Source organism: Rhodnius prolixus, unplaced genomic scaffold (genome assembly GCF_049639745.1).
Source record: "Rhodnius prolixus isolate KJV_2025 unplaced genomic scaffold, Rpr scaffold_2, whole genome shotgun sequence".
NCBI classification, from domain to species: domain Eukaryota; kingdom Metazoa; phylum Arthropoda; class Insecta; order Hemiptera; family Reduviidae; genus Rhodnius; species Rhodnius prolixus.
In genome coordinates, this window is record NW_027411592.1 from 60,975,390 (window position 1) to 60,991,161 (window position 15,772).

The 15,772-nt window shown below is 35.5% G+C and overlaps 1 protein-coding gene across 1 annotated transcript in view; it reads right to left on the reverse strand.

The window, feature by feature from the left end:
* Positions 1-15,772, reverse strand: part of LOC141448503 (uncharacterized) — a 573,566-nt gene that overhangs the window by 226,119 nt on the left and 331,675 nt on the right. Inside the window, exon 6 of the mRNA XM_074116881.1 lies at positions 2,093-2,696. Coding sequence (XP_073972982.1) covers positions 2,093-2,696 — 604 coding nt within the window. The remainder of the gene's footprint in view (positions 1-2,092; positions 2,697-15,772) is intronic.

Here is a 15,772-nt window from a genome sequence, read left to right on the forward strand (position 1 = left end):
TGAATAAAGAATCCTAGGCGACAGGAAATATTAGCAAGTCACGACTAGTTTTTATCTTGAATCTATGTCAGCTGGGCCCTATTTAAACTAAACTCATTTCACTGAATCATGGCACGTATTTTTTTTTTTTTTAATCTCGCTGAGTTTTTTATCAGCTAATTTCAGGTGTGGGTGTCAAAAAAAAAAGCAAACAAAAATCAAAAAACCATTACGTAATCGATAAATTACTTTGCACGGTGACAAACTTTGTTTACACTTTCAATTCTGCAAATAAAAACGCCAAATAGAACTTATTAATTAAATATTTGAAGTTCTGTATATACATAGACAATTTTTTTTTTTTTAAGGTTGTAATAACGTGACATAATACGGAAGCAAGGTGAAATTTTCACTTTCCTTTTTTCTTTTTTTAAGTACAAATAAGAAAACGCTAAGTTGTTGTCTTATGGGGAGTACTCAAACTAAATATGAAGTTTGAAAATTGACTCAGACACGTTTTACTTCCAACTACTAAATTAGGTGGTCATGGGCGGAGACGGCTAGCAAACATACTTAACTATAAAATGTCTCATATTAATCATTAAATAAAATCCAAGGCCTAGACACCGGGAATCGAACCAACTAAACCAACAATACATCTTAGCATTGCGGGTCTAGTCTCTTAACCGCCTAACATACTTTACTATAAAATGTCTCATATTAACCAATCAAATAAAATCCAAGGGCTAGACATAGGGAATAGAACCCACTAAACCAACAATATATCTTAGCATTGCGGGTCTAATCTCTTAACCGCCTAACATACTTTACTATAAATTTCTCATATTAATCATTAAATAAAGTCCAAGGCCTGGGGAATCGAACCCACTAAGCCAACAATACATCTTAGCATTGCGGGTCTAGTATCCTAACCGCTCGGCTATCATGGTTCGCCTGCTATTCTACTTCACATACTTAACTTTTAATATAAAAGAAATTCATAAAGGGAAACTCGTGTGAGTAGGTAATTCGTAAAATCCATGTTTATTGTATCCCTGACCGGTTTCGGACTTCCATCCATCACCAGAAGTAGATTATTCAGTTTGATGTAGAGAATTTGATTTTTAACCATGTTTATGTGTGGCACTCTACTTGCTAACTGAATGAGGAATATTTCTGAATTAAAATCTCAACATTCAACAGATGCTCTACTTCTGATGATGGATTTAAGTCCGAAAAGAGTCAGGGATAAAAACATGTGTTGCGACGGATCAAAAAAAGAATAAATGTTTCAGCGTTGTCAAATCTATATATTCCACTGAGAAATAAAAAAACAAAATATAAATCAAGCTAGCGAACTAACTAATATATCACTTCCGGTTTATAAATAAATTTCCGATTTCGTAATGTTAGCAATCATTGACAAGCGAAAGAAAGGTTGGTAACAATGAGATGTGGAGAAGAGTTAAGTAAGAGGATGATTGTTATTACTGGAACCAAGTGAAGCAATACCCGGGACATATTGTATTACGCGGGACAATAAATAACCACAAAGACTGATCCATCTTCCGCCCACCATATTTGAAATAAATAAATAGGACATTTCTGAATTTTTTTCAAAAAACAAATCTGAATACAATCAACTGTGTAGGTTTTGTGAAAATTTGTAATAACAGCTGTGTCTAGTGAATATGGCGCCATGAGATATCCCGCGACTTACGAGTAGACTATCTATCGTATACTATCTATTTTGCCGCTTCCTTCCGGTTAGAGTTCTGAACTATTTCTCTGGTTCTAAAAAAAGCTGTTAAAATTAATGAAAACCATACTATCCATGAAATATGTTTTGAAATACTGCATAAGTTTTAGACATAAATAGTCATGTGAGTGTGCATCTCAATTTTTTTTAAATAGTCTTAAGGGTTTTAAATAGAACGAGGCATGAAATCTAGATAAGGATATACCTGATGACACTAACAAAAAATTAAAATTCGATACCAAAGGTGTTTAAAAGATTATGATGGTTTTTGGAATAACAATTTTAGAATAAAAATGGCGCTTGACACATGTGTAGTAACAAAAATAATAAATAATAAAGAAAAATGGTACTCACATTTATGATTAGTTTCGTGCTCTTCGTCACTGTCAATGTGTGGTATAGTAGTGTCCAACTCGAACATGGCCGACGTTTGTATACAAGAATCTTTCTTCAACACTCTTTGCGGCTGTACACTCAAACAATGGTCCAACGGATAGGCTAGTTCCGCTAACGGCACTCTGGACAGACATCGTTCAGCCGACAATACTAACAACCTAAGAAGACCAGCCAACTGGCTGTCATCTTCTGACGGAGCTACAGGCTGCAGAGGCTGGTAATATGGTTGTTGCACTGTGTGCGGCTGTTGTTGTTGATTCTGTGATTGTGTGATGGTGGTATCTTGGTCGGTTGCCATGGTGACTGGTGGTTGTTGCGTTAACACGCTACCACCACCGATTATTATTATTGGCGGCAATAAGATTAATGAGGCCGGCGTCAGGCTAGGCCTGCAAATGGTGACCGGCGCACATCCGGTCCGCCAGGTTAACGTCGGCTCAGGACACAAGCCTAGATGTAGATCGCCGGTGAGTAGGCAGCCCGCTTCCGGGCCGCCTAAATGTGTGGCAAGGCGTCCACGTCCGGCCACCAATGGCCAGCCTGGTCCGTAGCTGCCGCACTTCTGTGAACAGAAACGAAAAAAAAGGTTACAAATAATGTAGAAGAACTAAGTTACAAAGTATGATTCAATTTTGTAAAAGTAAAGTAATGCCTTAATTTTTAAGGCTAAAAATCGAACCCACTAAACCAACAATACATCTTAGCATTACGGGTCTAGTCTCTTAACCGCCAAACATACTTTACTATAAATTTCTCATATTAACCATTAAATAAAATCCAAGGCCTAGACACGGGGAATCGAACCCACTAAACCAACAATACATCTTAGCATTGCGGGTCTAGTCTCTTAACCGCCTAACATACTTTACTATAAATTTCTCATATTAACCATTAAATAAAATCCATGGTCTAGACACCGGGAATCGAACCCACTAAACCAACAATACATCTTAGCATTGCGGGTCTAGTCTCTTAACCGCACGGCGACCGTGGCGCCTAATTTTATACCAGTCGATCACTAGAAACTGTACAACCCAGTTCCTATATTCTCCAAACTGTAAGAAGAGGAAATGGGGTAGGAATCGTTGTTGCCAACATTTCCTTTGTAAATTTTTCAGCAGCCAAACTCTTTCTTTCTTATCATATCAAAGTCAAACCTGAACTACCCAATGTTGCTGAGGATGAAAAGAGGGATAGGTGAGGAAGGGGGTAGAAGAGGGATTGAGGAGGGCGTGCTAGAAAGAGAGAGTTAAATGTTTTTTTCTCCTTTTCACCTCTCTGATTGAGCACGTGACGTGTCTGTATTAGAATGTACTGAACAAAGACACAAAAAAGTTGCAAAGATTCCATTAATTTTAGTATAATTAAAAAAGTCTTTAATATCTAGAATTACTCTGGAGAAAAGAGAAAATAAAATTTTAGCAGAGATTTTAAAAGAAAATAAATAATTCAATTAATATCCTACAAGAACAGCTCGTGCATACTGATCAGGTTTACAAAGAAGATGGCCTACGAATAAAACCTGCCAAAAATAAGAAATACAGCTGTTTCTATTTGGTACCTTAGAAAGACCAAAAAACCTTCCTGAAATCTTGAGTACCCACATGCCTAGGAAGATATATAATTATTTGAGATTTGGATGCTGTTATTTACTTAATTATAGTAGAGATAATTAAGTTAATGAAAAGGATGTGTACATTAATTATTATTTCTTTACTTGCTAACAATTGGATTAATACCAAAAGAGGTAAGGTAAAGGTATTTGAACTCATTAATTTGTCCTTCAATAGTGAAGACTACAACATATAGAGATTATCTAAATCAAAGCAAGGAAAGAAAACAGAAAAGTTACATCAGTAAGATTCTGGCCAAGAAAGTAAGCTCCAAGCACCTGCCAAGAGCAAAGATAGACGCAGATGCTCTCCAAAAAAGAGTCGAAGGTTCAGAAACCAATTTATACTACAGAGCAGTAATAATAATATAATATCGATTATGTAGGGTCTGCATCATTTGTAGACTTTTTTCATAACTATCGTCCATTTAAAGACGTGAAGCACATAAGGGTGAATGGGAAAATTGTGGTACTAGGATTTTATTTAATGGTTAATATGAGAAATTTGCAGTAAAGTATGTTAGACGGTTAAGAGACTAGACCCGCAATGCTAAGATGTATTGTTGGTTTAGTGGGTTCGATTCCCCCGGTTTAAACCTTGGATTTTATTTAATGGTTAATATGAGAAATTTATAGTAAAGTATGTTTGCTAATCGCCTCCGCCCATGACACCTTATTGGTAGTTAGACATAAAGCCTGCCACAAAAAAATAGGCTTTACTTTTACTTACATTTTACAACAGAGCAAGTTACTTACAGACATAATCTCACAGATTACATTCAAACTTACGTCATTCTCGCGTTAATCACAAGAATATAGATTATACTAGGTTAATCCGTAAAGCTGATTGAATCTTATAGAACTGAAGAACACAATTTTCGGGCAGCAATAGGAGGGACTACACAATGGCAGGGTTTATTTCAGCGTGACGTATTGTACTCTACAATGACGTTGTAGCTGCTTTTGCTGAATCTCTCATAGCTTGAGATGAAAAAAAAAAAAAAAACTTTAAACGAAATAGAGAAAGATCTAGGAGTTATGGAGCGAGCTGTACGACTACATCAATTCACTATCTATTGAAGACCTAAGGAACACCTGATTGTGAGGTACTTGTCTAGCTCTATGACGCCAACCACAAATGCAGTAAGAACATGAAGCTCATTCATTAAACTCTTAAGATTATTTATAACAAACCGCATTGGTAGAAGAGAACCTACTACCATCTTCTACGTGCCCATTGAGTAGAAGCGCACTCTCAATGCTTCTTCTACAAAAAAATAAAAAATAAACCAAAAAGATGCTGGAAGATAGAAGCGGCGAGAAAGAACATGGTCCACCTCCTGCTGTAGCAACAACAACAACAACACTCCCAGATAAGATCTTCTAAAAAAGGATCCTCCTCTCTGTGAAGACTTCTTGTTTTCTATTTTTACTTTTGTTTTTTCTCTCATCTCCTCTTCGCTACAGAGAAGGCTGAGATAATAGGTACGCGGTATCTTAAAGTGAAACCTTCTTATTGTTATAGTTTGATAAATATCTTCAATCTCCACCCACACACCGAGTCTATTCCAGGCATGTTACTTCTTTCATTAAAGTTTTGAGTTTTTTTTTTTTTTACCTTAAAGGTTGCAGGATCAAATACAGGTGATGACACTTTTTTTTTTTTTTTTACAACTTAAACTACTATTTGAAAAAAGAAAAACAATGAATGAAAAAAGAAAAAAAAGGTAACGATCTTGAGTGATGATTGTAATGATCTTTCTTTAATGATTTTGAGAGAAAAAAAGGGATTCATTGGTTGCGTTTCTTAATTGATTAAATAGATAATTAAGATGAAATAAGGGAGTAGGTGTTTTGATCCAGATTAAAACAGAGATCAAATAACTTTTGAAGACACTTTTTTGTCTTCTGTTTTAATTAATTTCTTTTGTTTTTATGAGGAGGAATTATGCTCTGTGTAGTAAGTTACTCCGGAAATTTCGAGAGAAAGTACCGGAAAAGCAGGAAAAAAAATCATGCTTTTTTTCACAATAATTTACGATAAATGTAATGTACGTACATAATACTGTAATGGTACTGGTCTAATCATTTCTTTTCCTTAAGGTGCCATTAAATGAATTTTCCGGGACAAGCATTACAAATAACCGTTTTAAATCTACATGAGTACCACGTTTGTTCAAAGTATAAAAATAATGATATTATTTTAAGGGGCGTCAACATTAGCGCCCGGAGCTTTTTTTCTTTCAGAGCACTAACAACAACACTGGCTACCACCAGATCTGTAAGAAAAAATGAAGAGAAAATCTAAGGGTTAGCAGCTGGATTCGAACCCAGGATCTCCGCGTGGGAATCCATTACGGTAATCACTGAGCTCAAGAAAAGTAAAGTAATTGCCTACTTTTTTTCAGGCTGGCGCTTTACTTCCAACTACCAAATTAGGTGTCATGGACGGAGGCGACTAGCAAACGTACTTTACTGTAAATTTCTTATATTAACCAATTAATAAAATTCAAAGCCTAGACGCAGGGAATCGAACCCACTAAACCAACAATACATCTCAGCATTGCGGGTCTAGTCTCTTAACCGCCTAACATACTTTACTATAAATTTCTCATATTAACCATTAAATAAAATCCAAGGCCTAGACACTGGGGGGGAATCGAACCCACTAAACCAACAATACATCTCAGCATTGCGGGTCTAGTCTCTTAACCGCCTAACATACTTTACGGTAAATTTCTCAAATTAATCATAAAATAAAATTCAAGGCCTAGACACCGGGAATCGAACCCACTAAACCAACAATACATCTCAGCATTGCGGGTCTAGTCTTTTAACCGCCTAACATACTTTACTGTAAATTTCTCAAATTAATCATAAAATAAAATTCAAAGCCTAGACGCAGGGAATCGAACCCACTAAACCAACAATACATCTCAGCATTGCGGGTCTAGTCTCTTAACCGCCTAACATACTTTACTATAAATTTCTCATATTAACCATTAAATAAAATCCAAGGCCTAGACACTGGGGGGGGGGGGAATCGAACCCACTAAACCAACAATACATCTCAGCATTGCGGGTCTAGTCTCTTAACCGCCTAACATACTTTACTGTAAATTTTTCAAATTAATCATAAAATAAAATTCAAGGCCTAGACACCGGGAATAAAACCTACTAAACCAACAATACATCTTAGCATATCGGGTCTAGTCTCTTAACCGCCTAACATACTTTACTGTAAATTTCTCAAATTAATCATAAAATAAAATTCAAGGCCTAGACACCGGGAATAAAACCCACTAAACCAACAATACATCTGAGCATTGCGGGTCTAGTCTCTTAACCGCCTAACATACTTTACTATAAATTTCTCATATTAACCATTAAATAAAATCCAAGGCCTAGACACTGGGGAATCGAACCCACCAAACCAACAATATATCTCAGCATTGCGGGTCTAGTCTCTTAACCGCCTAACATACTTTACTGTAAATTTCTCAAATTAATCATAAAATAAAATTCAAGGCCTAGACAACGGGAATAAAACCCACTAAACCTACAATACAGTTTAGCATTGCGGGTCTAATCTCTTAACCGCTCGGCTACCGTGTGACGCCTAAGAAAATTATTACTGCAGCCATTTAAGAGGAAATTAAAAAAAAAAAAATTAAAGGTGAAAAATTTATTTCTTAATTTACGGTGGGGGTACACACACGGAACTGTCAAGGTTATGATTACTGTGATTTTGAACTTGAAAATACCTATCGAGAAAGTGATAGTGAGAGGGAAATGTAGAAATATTTAATTTCCTGAACACAAAATAACTCCCGGATGTTGAGAAAAATCCAGTAAAGTTTGTGCGTGCGTTCGCATTGAGAGAGAGAGAGAGAACAAAAAAATAACTACAACATAACAATGCACGATCAGTGTTACAGATATTTTTTTAAAACGCTATAATCTTAGTACGCATGCGTAAACGTGACTCTTAACCGCGCCATACCAAGGACATGAACTTCAGTTTTTTTGTTTTTTTTTTTCAGCTCTTAGCTGTTCAGCATTGCCGATCTTTCATAATATCTATTTTTATAATTTGTATACAGATATAGAGAGTATAGTCTTGGGATTTAGTATTATTAATAATAGGAATCGATCAATCACGAAAATTATTAACAGCGCAGGCGCGAGAAAATAGAGGCGCTATCATAAGTGGAAATAATGAAAGTACGTTTTATTTTTTTACTTCCTTTGTGCGTGAGTAAATTTTTTTAAAAACATATTTCTGGTGTAATTTAACGAGTTAATTAGAAACTTTTCTGTAAGTGAAAACAGAATATTGAAACATTATTGTTTTATTTTATTTTTTTACACTTTATAATAAAGCTCGCAAGTTTTTTTAGTTTATATGTTAAGATCATGCGGTCACGAAGTTTTCTAGTGCTGATAGGCTATTATCGCTTTGTCGGTATTAATTTTGGAAATCAATTTGAAAGCCCAAACGCTCCCCCAATCGCCAGAGAATTTCCCCCCCCCCACTCTAAAATCTAAAATACTTCGTTTACTTATCATAGGTAAACGTATCGTTTTACGTCTCTAAACCTGGGGGACTAATACGTACTGATCTTCAACTTTTCTTCTTTCATTTAAATCGCCAAAATCCTGTACAAGGGAGAAACAATCCACTTCCATCTACAATCACATACAATCGTTTAGAAAACCTATGACCCCTCGGGTCAGACACTGACCCACAAATTGCTAGGCAACCATTTGTTTGTTTACGCGGGTTGTTTTAGATTTTTCTAATTGTGTGGATAATTTATATTCTATCTGTCCTTTTTTTTCGATCACGCATTGACAGACACAAAAGCAATTTAAATGCTATCTTATAACCTTTAGTTTGATCATTAGCATTACAGTTCTAAAACGTAAATGACGACAAATGCTTTTGTAGTATTTGAAATAAAGCAAAATCAAATAAAATGTATAATTTTTACTCATATTTTGTTTGTTAAAAAAGAGACTTCCATAGCACTTGTTTCGTCCCCGTTTTACCCAGTTAAGCCAACTGAACTTTTAAAGATGTTTAGTTTTGAAAATATTCAGTTTAAAACTTTTTAAACTTAACTCTTGTGCCGAATGGGCATTAGTGACCCAAGAGCTAGTACTAAAAAAAAAAAAAAAAAAATGAGCAAAATTTGCCCCACGTCTCAAAAAGGTTCGCCATCCCTGATCTAGATCAAAAAATCTTTCTTCTACAACTCTTCATGGCAACCCCAAACAAGACGTCTCTTCAAAGACAGGGCTTTGTGATCGCCTACCTGGTGAAGAGTGACTAATAGTATTTTTGGAGGCGTTACCATCGGGATAACGCCTCCATTTCTTCTATCAGAACGCCAACGAGCTGAGAGTTACTACAAGAGCCTTCAGCCTCACTGTTGGATTTGTCCACGATATTTTAGGCTAAAAGGCACCAACAAAAAAGGCACCTAGCAACCCTTTTTTTCCTACCCTAAAGTACCATAAATTAAACCAATAAGTACCAAATTCATAGTATAATTTTATTCAAAATCATTCACAATAAAAACTGTGAATGAAAATACTTTCTTTCCTTATTTAATCTTTTACTACCTCAAATTTCCTTTTTAAATTATAATGGTATCGATTTACATTGAGAGTATATGCGTAGGTTGGTAATATTGGGGATATACAACTATTTTTTATTTTTTTATTCACCGAGGGAGGTTGTCAGACCTGATGGCATTTCTATTACTTCCTATCTACGAGTATCTATTATAACAAATAACACGAGTGGCTCCGGTAATGTATGTCTCATTTATAAAACTCAGAATTTATTTTATTCAATAAAATTACACTTTATTTATTTCAGATTTAGTTACATAATCCCTAGGATTATGTAAGTTTACAATACGAAGAAGAGCCTAACACACAAGAAATATGACCAACATTTACCGATCATTTGTATCGAGTGTTTTTTGAATAATAGAGGAAAAGTAATTGTGATAAGTGTGGCGTAACACGAACATAGATTAGAGCTTCATAGTTTTGTTACTACGATAGATCACCCACACTATTTTTAGTTCAACTAAATAGATTTATAAAATTTACATTTAACACATCGTAAAAGTGTTAATAAAAATTTAATTTGAATTTGTATTTATTTTTCCACAACTTTGGTGGTCTAGTTCATTGTTTAAAAAAAAAAAAAATGAGATAAAAAAATATCCAACCAGCTGTAGCGATATTTATTGAATTCTTAAAAACATACAGTTTGTAAAAGTAAATTAATGCCTAGTTTTACAGGCAGGCTTTACGTCCAACTACCAAATTAGGTGTAGTGGACGGAGCCGTCTAGCAAACCTACTTTACTATAAATTTCTCATATTAGCCATTAAATAAAGTCCAAGACCTAGACCTGGGGAATTGAACCCACTAAACCAACAATACATCTTAGCATTGCGGGTCTAGTCTCTTAACCGCCAAACATACTTTACTATTTTCTCATATTAACCATTAAATAAAATTATCAAAGGCCCTGTACAGGAGCATCGATCAGTTATGATCGACAGTAGGATATAAAGCCATCCTTTATAAGGCCAACTTTACAAGCTGCTAAAAGAATTATTTGACTGGATGTGGTTATTACTTGAACAATTTTATATTCGAGAAAGTGACACCTTCCATAGCAAAGGGCAAGATATCGCTAACCTTTTACCCAACACCCCCTTACAAGAACGATTAATCGATATATGAATCAAAACTTTGGAGGAAGTAATTAGCCGACCTGGCGTTACTCCCTACTAACTATAAAGAAACTGGCCCTATTATTAATGGTGATGACGTCAGCAACGTGGGTGGTTGATGATTGCTGGGCATGTAGGTACATCTGTCTGTCTGTCAGTCTAAAACGCGCGCGTGTGTGCGTATATATGTACACGGGTCTTCTGGAAGAGAGAAACCAGATCTTGGAACAACCTTGTTTATGATCATTTCAGTTGGGACTACACACGCAACTAACTATATACACACCGAGGCACGGCGTTCAGACAGGGTTTGGTGCCATCTAGTGGGGCTCCGCCCTACCGCAATAATAACTTGAAGATAAAACTTGATTGCTATATATATCTATAACCATAACACTTCCCAGTACATTTATTTAAGAGATCGTTGAACTTTTTCAAGTTCATTGTTGAGTCTGTGTTTTATAATAATACTCTTTCTCAGATATATACGAGGTGTGGATATTAAATAACGAGACTGATGCTGCTACAGAAGAACTATGCATGAAATTTCACATCAAAACTTGATAAAACCGCTACTGAAACTTATCTTTTATTAAAAGAAGCTTATGGCGAAAAATGTTAATCACGTGCGCGAGTTTTTGAGTAATTCAAGCGTTTCCAAGATGGCCGAGAAGACGTCCGGAGATGATGACCTAACTCGTACGAGTTAGTTACCATGTTTTTTTTGTACTCCGAACCACTCTAAATGATTTTCCTGGGACGAAGTATTCTAGTTCATATCCCAATACTAAGTTTTAGGATGTATTAAGGTAAATAAGCTAAAATAGCTTTTAGGAGGTAAACGGAAAGATCCTCCTTTTGACTGATTGCAACTTCCAGTCAGGTTCTTATTTTTTTTAAACTTGGATTTATTATTTAAAGTAATAAGTAATGCTTGGTAATGTCCAACTACCAAATTAAGTGCCGTTGACGGAGGCGACTAGCAAACATCTTTGTTATAAAATTGTCACATTAACCATTAAATAAAACCCAAAGCCTATACACCGAGAATCGAACCCACTAAACCAACAACAATTCATCTTAGCATTGCGGGCCTAGTCTCTTAACCGCCTAACATACTTTACTATAAATTTCTCATATTAACCATTAAATAAAATCCAAGGCCTAGACAGCGGGAATCGAACCCACTAAACCAACAATACATCTTAGCATTGCGGGTCTAGTCTCTTAACCGCCTAACATACTTTACTATAAATTTCTCATATTAACCATTAAATAAAATCCAAGGCCTAGACAGCGGGAATCGAACCCACTAAACCAACAATACATCTTAGCATTGCGGGTCTAGTCTCTTAACCGCTCGGCTACCGTTACTCTAAACTCATTATTTAATCCTACGATAATAGAAGGTTTTCTGGACAGTGATTAGACGAGAAGGCTGAGCCCTATTCCAAATTTCAAACATTCCAAAAGAATTTTTTTAAAATTAAATTCAAGTTAATTAACAAAAAAGAAGAATCCTACAAAAAATGAAAAAAAAAAAAATAAGAGAATAATCGATTTTTAAACTGATTTCTTATTTCTTTCACAAAAAGATTCTGTATAAATAAAAAATGATGCAATCTAAAAAAAATCCATTTCAAATTTAAGATAACCTCTTAGATTAGAAAAAACATACAATACATTGTAGTAATTTTAACGATTAATTAATATAGTTTGTTTTATATTTGTTTATATTAACAATATTATAAACGATTATGTAAAGATCGATATTTCTTTTACGATGACCTTAATTATAATTTGACCCATCATGACATCATCACTGAAATCGATTGGAATAATTGAAATTCCATTCATAATAATGGTTTTCCAATCAACTCGCAGCAGATATTCCTTTGTTTGTTCATTATTTTTTCTATTACGTCACTGACGAGAAAATCACCACGATTATTACAGTATAATGATTATATTACTATCATTACAGTTATTATCAATAATAATATCTACCTAGTTATTTTTTTTTTTAAATAAAAATCTTTTTAATTTGAAAAAAACGTCTGGAAAAACTCTCACGACTTTTTCAAAAATTTTTAAGTTTTTAACTCATTTTCTACTGACTTGTGGGGAATGAGAAGCTGATCATCTGGCCAGGAATGGATCTAACACTCCTTTCATCGGTCCGGAGCCTGTCCTGGGGATCGATCAACAGGGGTTCGGTTTGTGCGGCTCTCAGAGATTGGATCTGGAGGAAGCACTAAAAGAACTGGGTGATGTGTCCTGGGGTTTAAACACAGCCAGTGCAAGCAAAGAGCCAAAGAGACCTTGTGCTTGGGTAGAAATCCAGATTACTCTGATTACAGGCCTATTCACGGGGGGCACGGTTAGCTTCAGGAAGCATCTGTACAAGGTGGGGGCTTTTTAGCTCGGAACCATTGTATAGATTATGACAGGAAGAGGAGGAAACGGCCTCTCACCTGCTGTTCGATTGCGTTGCAATCGAGCGTTTGCGCTATGAAACCTTTGGATCCTTGAGAAGCAAAGGAGATAGTAGCGCAAAAAGAACTAGTAGGGAAAGTCCTCAACCTCTTTAGGAGGGTTTGCCTACTAGAACTAAGAAGGGGCTGATACAATAAGCCTTTTTGTGGCTGCGGTGCCGACCCATCTACTATTCTAATCTAATCTACTGACTTTACTCATGCTCTAAATTCTCTACAAAACTCCTAATTTTTAGAAAATTCCAGTTGACAGATTTTGGGGTCTCTTTCTGATTGGGTACATCTGGGGGTACCTAAAAGAAGTATAACTTCCTGTAAAGGTTTTACTTTTGAGTTTGTGGTGTGTTGCCACACATCACAAATATGATTACGAAAAACTAACTTTTTTGGCCTGAGGGAAAAGTAACCTCTTAGCACAGCCACTTCCGGTGTAAACAGGAAATACAAAATTTGAGAAAATTAAAAAGCTTTTCTTGCATAGTAAGAGAAAGGTGGGGGGAAAAAAAGACAAGATACAGAAAATATAACTTTCATGGAATTCCATTTAATGATCAAAAATAAGAAGGAAATTCTTCTCAAACGGAAATGTCATTCGATCAACTTAGTTAGGGGACAACTTTCTTTTATTATGGTATTTCTTAATTTCATTAATTCAATGTTTTTTTGAGGAGAATTATAACTTATTTCAAAATGTCAGCCATAATAATCAAGGTGTATTGATTCCGTATGATAACTGTCGTGATTATTACTGTCCTGGAAATCAATGAACCACTTAACTTCTTGAATAAACAAGGTGATAAAAGAGAGATAGCCTTTTACAAATTTAAAGACAAAAACAAAAAACTACGATAATGACAAAATTATAACAACGCTGCCAAATTTGGAAAGGTGGTTTACCCACAATCAAAAAAAATAAAAATGTGGACAGTGGGAACGGAGAATGACTTTCTATCTTACTTAAGTGAATGTCAGAAGCGAAGCGTGGGTTATCTTATCTGGTTAGACTGTAGTCACGAGGAATCTACAACATAATTTTCGTATAGTAAAACTTCCTTCCTCAAGGCAACTAAGATAAAAATATCTGTGGTAAGATATAGAAGGGAAGAATACTGTAGAAGAGACAGGATTCTTAAAGCCACAATTCATTCCTCATTCCATAATGTAGCACTTCCGGTTGAGAGAATTTGATATCCTATGTCTCCTGACAGTACCCAAAACGTAATAACATCTACCTATTCTAGGTACATAGGTCCTCTGTTATTACCCGAACGTAATAACATCTACCCATCCTAGGCACGTCTCCTGATAATACCCAAATGTAATAACATTCACCCATCACTAGGTTGGTCCCCTGATAATACCCAAACGTAATAACATTTACCCATTCTAGGTAGGCCCCCCTGATGGTACCCAAAACTTAATAGCATCTACTCATTCTAGGTAGGTCCCCTGATAATACCCAAATGTAATAACATTCACCCATCACTAGGTAGGTCCCCTGATAATACCCAAATGTAATAACGTTCACCCATCACTAGGTTGGTCCCCTGATAATACCCAAATGTAATAACGTTCACCCATCACTAGGTTGGTCCCCTGATAATACCCAAACGTAATAACATTTACCCATTCTAGGTAGGTCCTCTGATGATAGTACCCAAAACGTAATAACATTTACCCATCCTAGGTTGGTCCCCTGATAGTACCCGGAAAAGTCCTGCGGATTCTTCTGGAACAGCTGCAAACCGTCCTTGCAACACTTCACACGATTTGAAAATCACTCGACTTCCTCGATTCAAACGAATGCCAAACACAAAGAAATAGACCGATGATGGCTGAAACTTGGTGTGTGTTCTTCCAAGAGATGCTACTAACTAAACATAACCTCGATACGCGCCAGTAATGCTATCTCTCTGACTTTGCACGGACTTTTCAAACGACCCTCGTACTATCAGCTTTGTATGCTCACCCCCTTGCTATGGTGAAAACTTGAAAGCTATAAATTTATTATTATTATAATTATTTACCTATCCCAAGGTAGGTACCCTGAGAGTACCCGTATGTAATAAAACATTTACCCATTCTAGGTAGGTTCCCTGATAGAACCCGAACTTATTAATAACATTTACCCATCCTAGGTAGGTACCCTGATAGTTCTCAAACGTAGCAACATTTACCCATCCTAGATAAGCCTCCTGACAGTGCCCGAACGTAATATAATGTTTTTCCTTTTCCAGTTACGTTCTTTAAAAGCCACAAGCGCACAATAAACTTCCAATTTGCTAGCAATCACTTTTCAGTCTCACCAGGAACTTTCAGGACAAATATTTCCGTTGTAAATTTGTTATAATTTCAATTCGACTTATTAGAATTAAAAGTAACCAAGGTTTTAAGTATTTTTAGAGCCATATTTGTTAAGTCCAAAAACCAATTATTTTTCTAAAAGCAATTAGATAAGTGGCAAACCAATAAAAATGCTTTGACTTTATAACCTAAAACCTGTAATTATATTTATTATTATACTTTATATATTTTAGTCATCATGCCTCAGTATGCAGCAAATAACCTTTTACATTTAATTAAACAGTTACTAAAGTAAATCTAAATAGTTTAATTAGATATGTTCAAAATCAAAATGGATACAATAAAAGCAAGTATTAAATGACCTTTTAATTAAAATCCAGGGAACAGCAGAGTGTCTAAGCGTTGAAAATAGCAAATTTTGGGCTTTGCTGAACTTTTATGACGTTCATGATATTTAAAAAATATG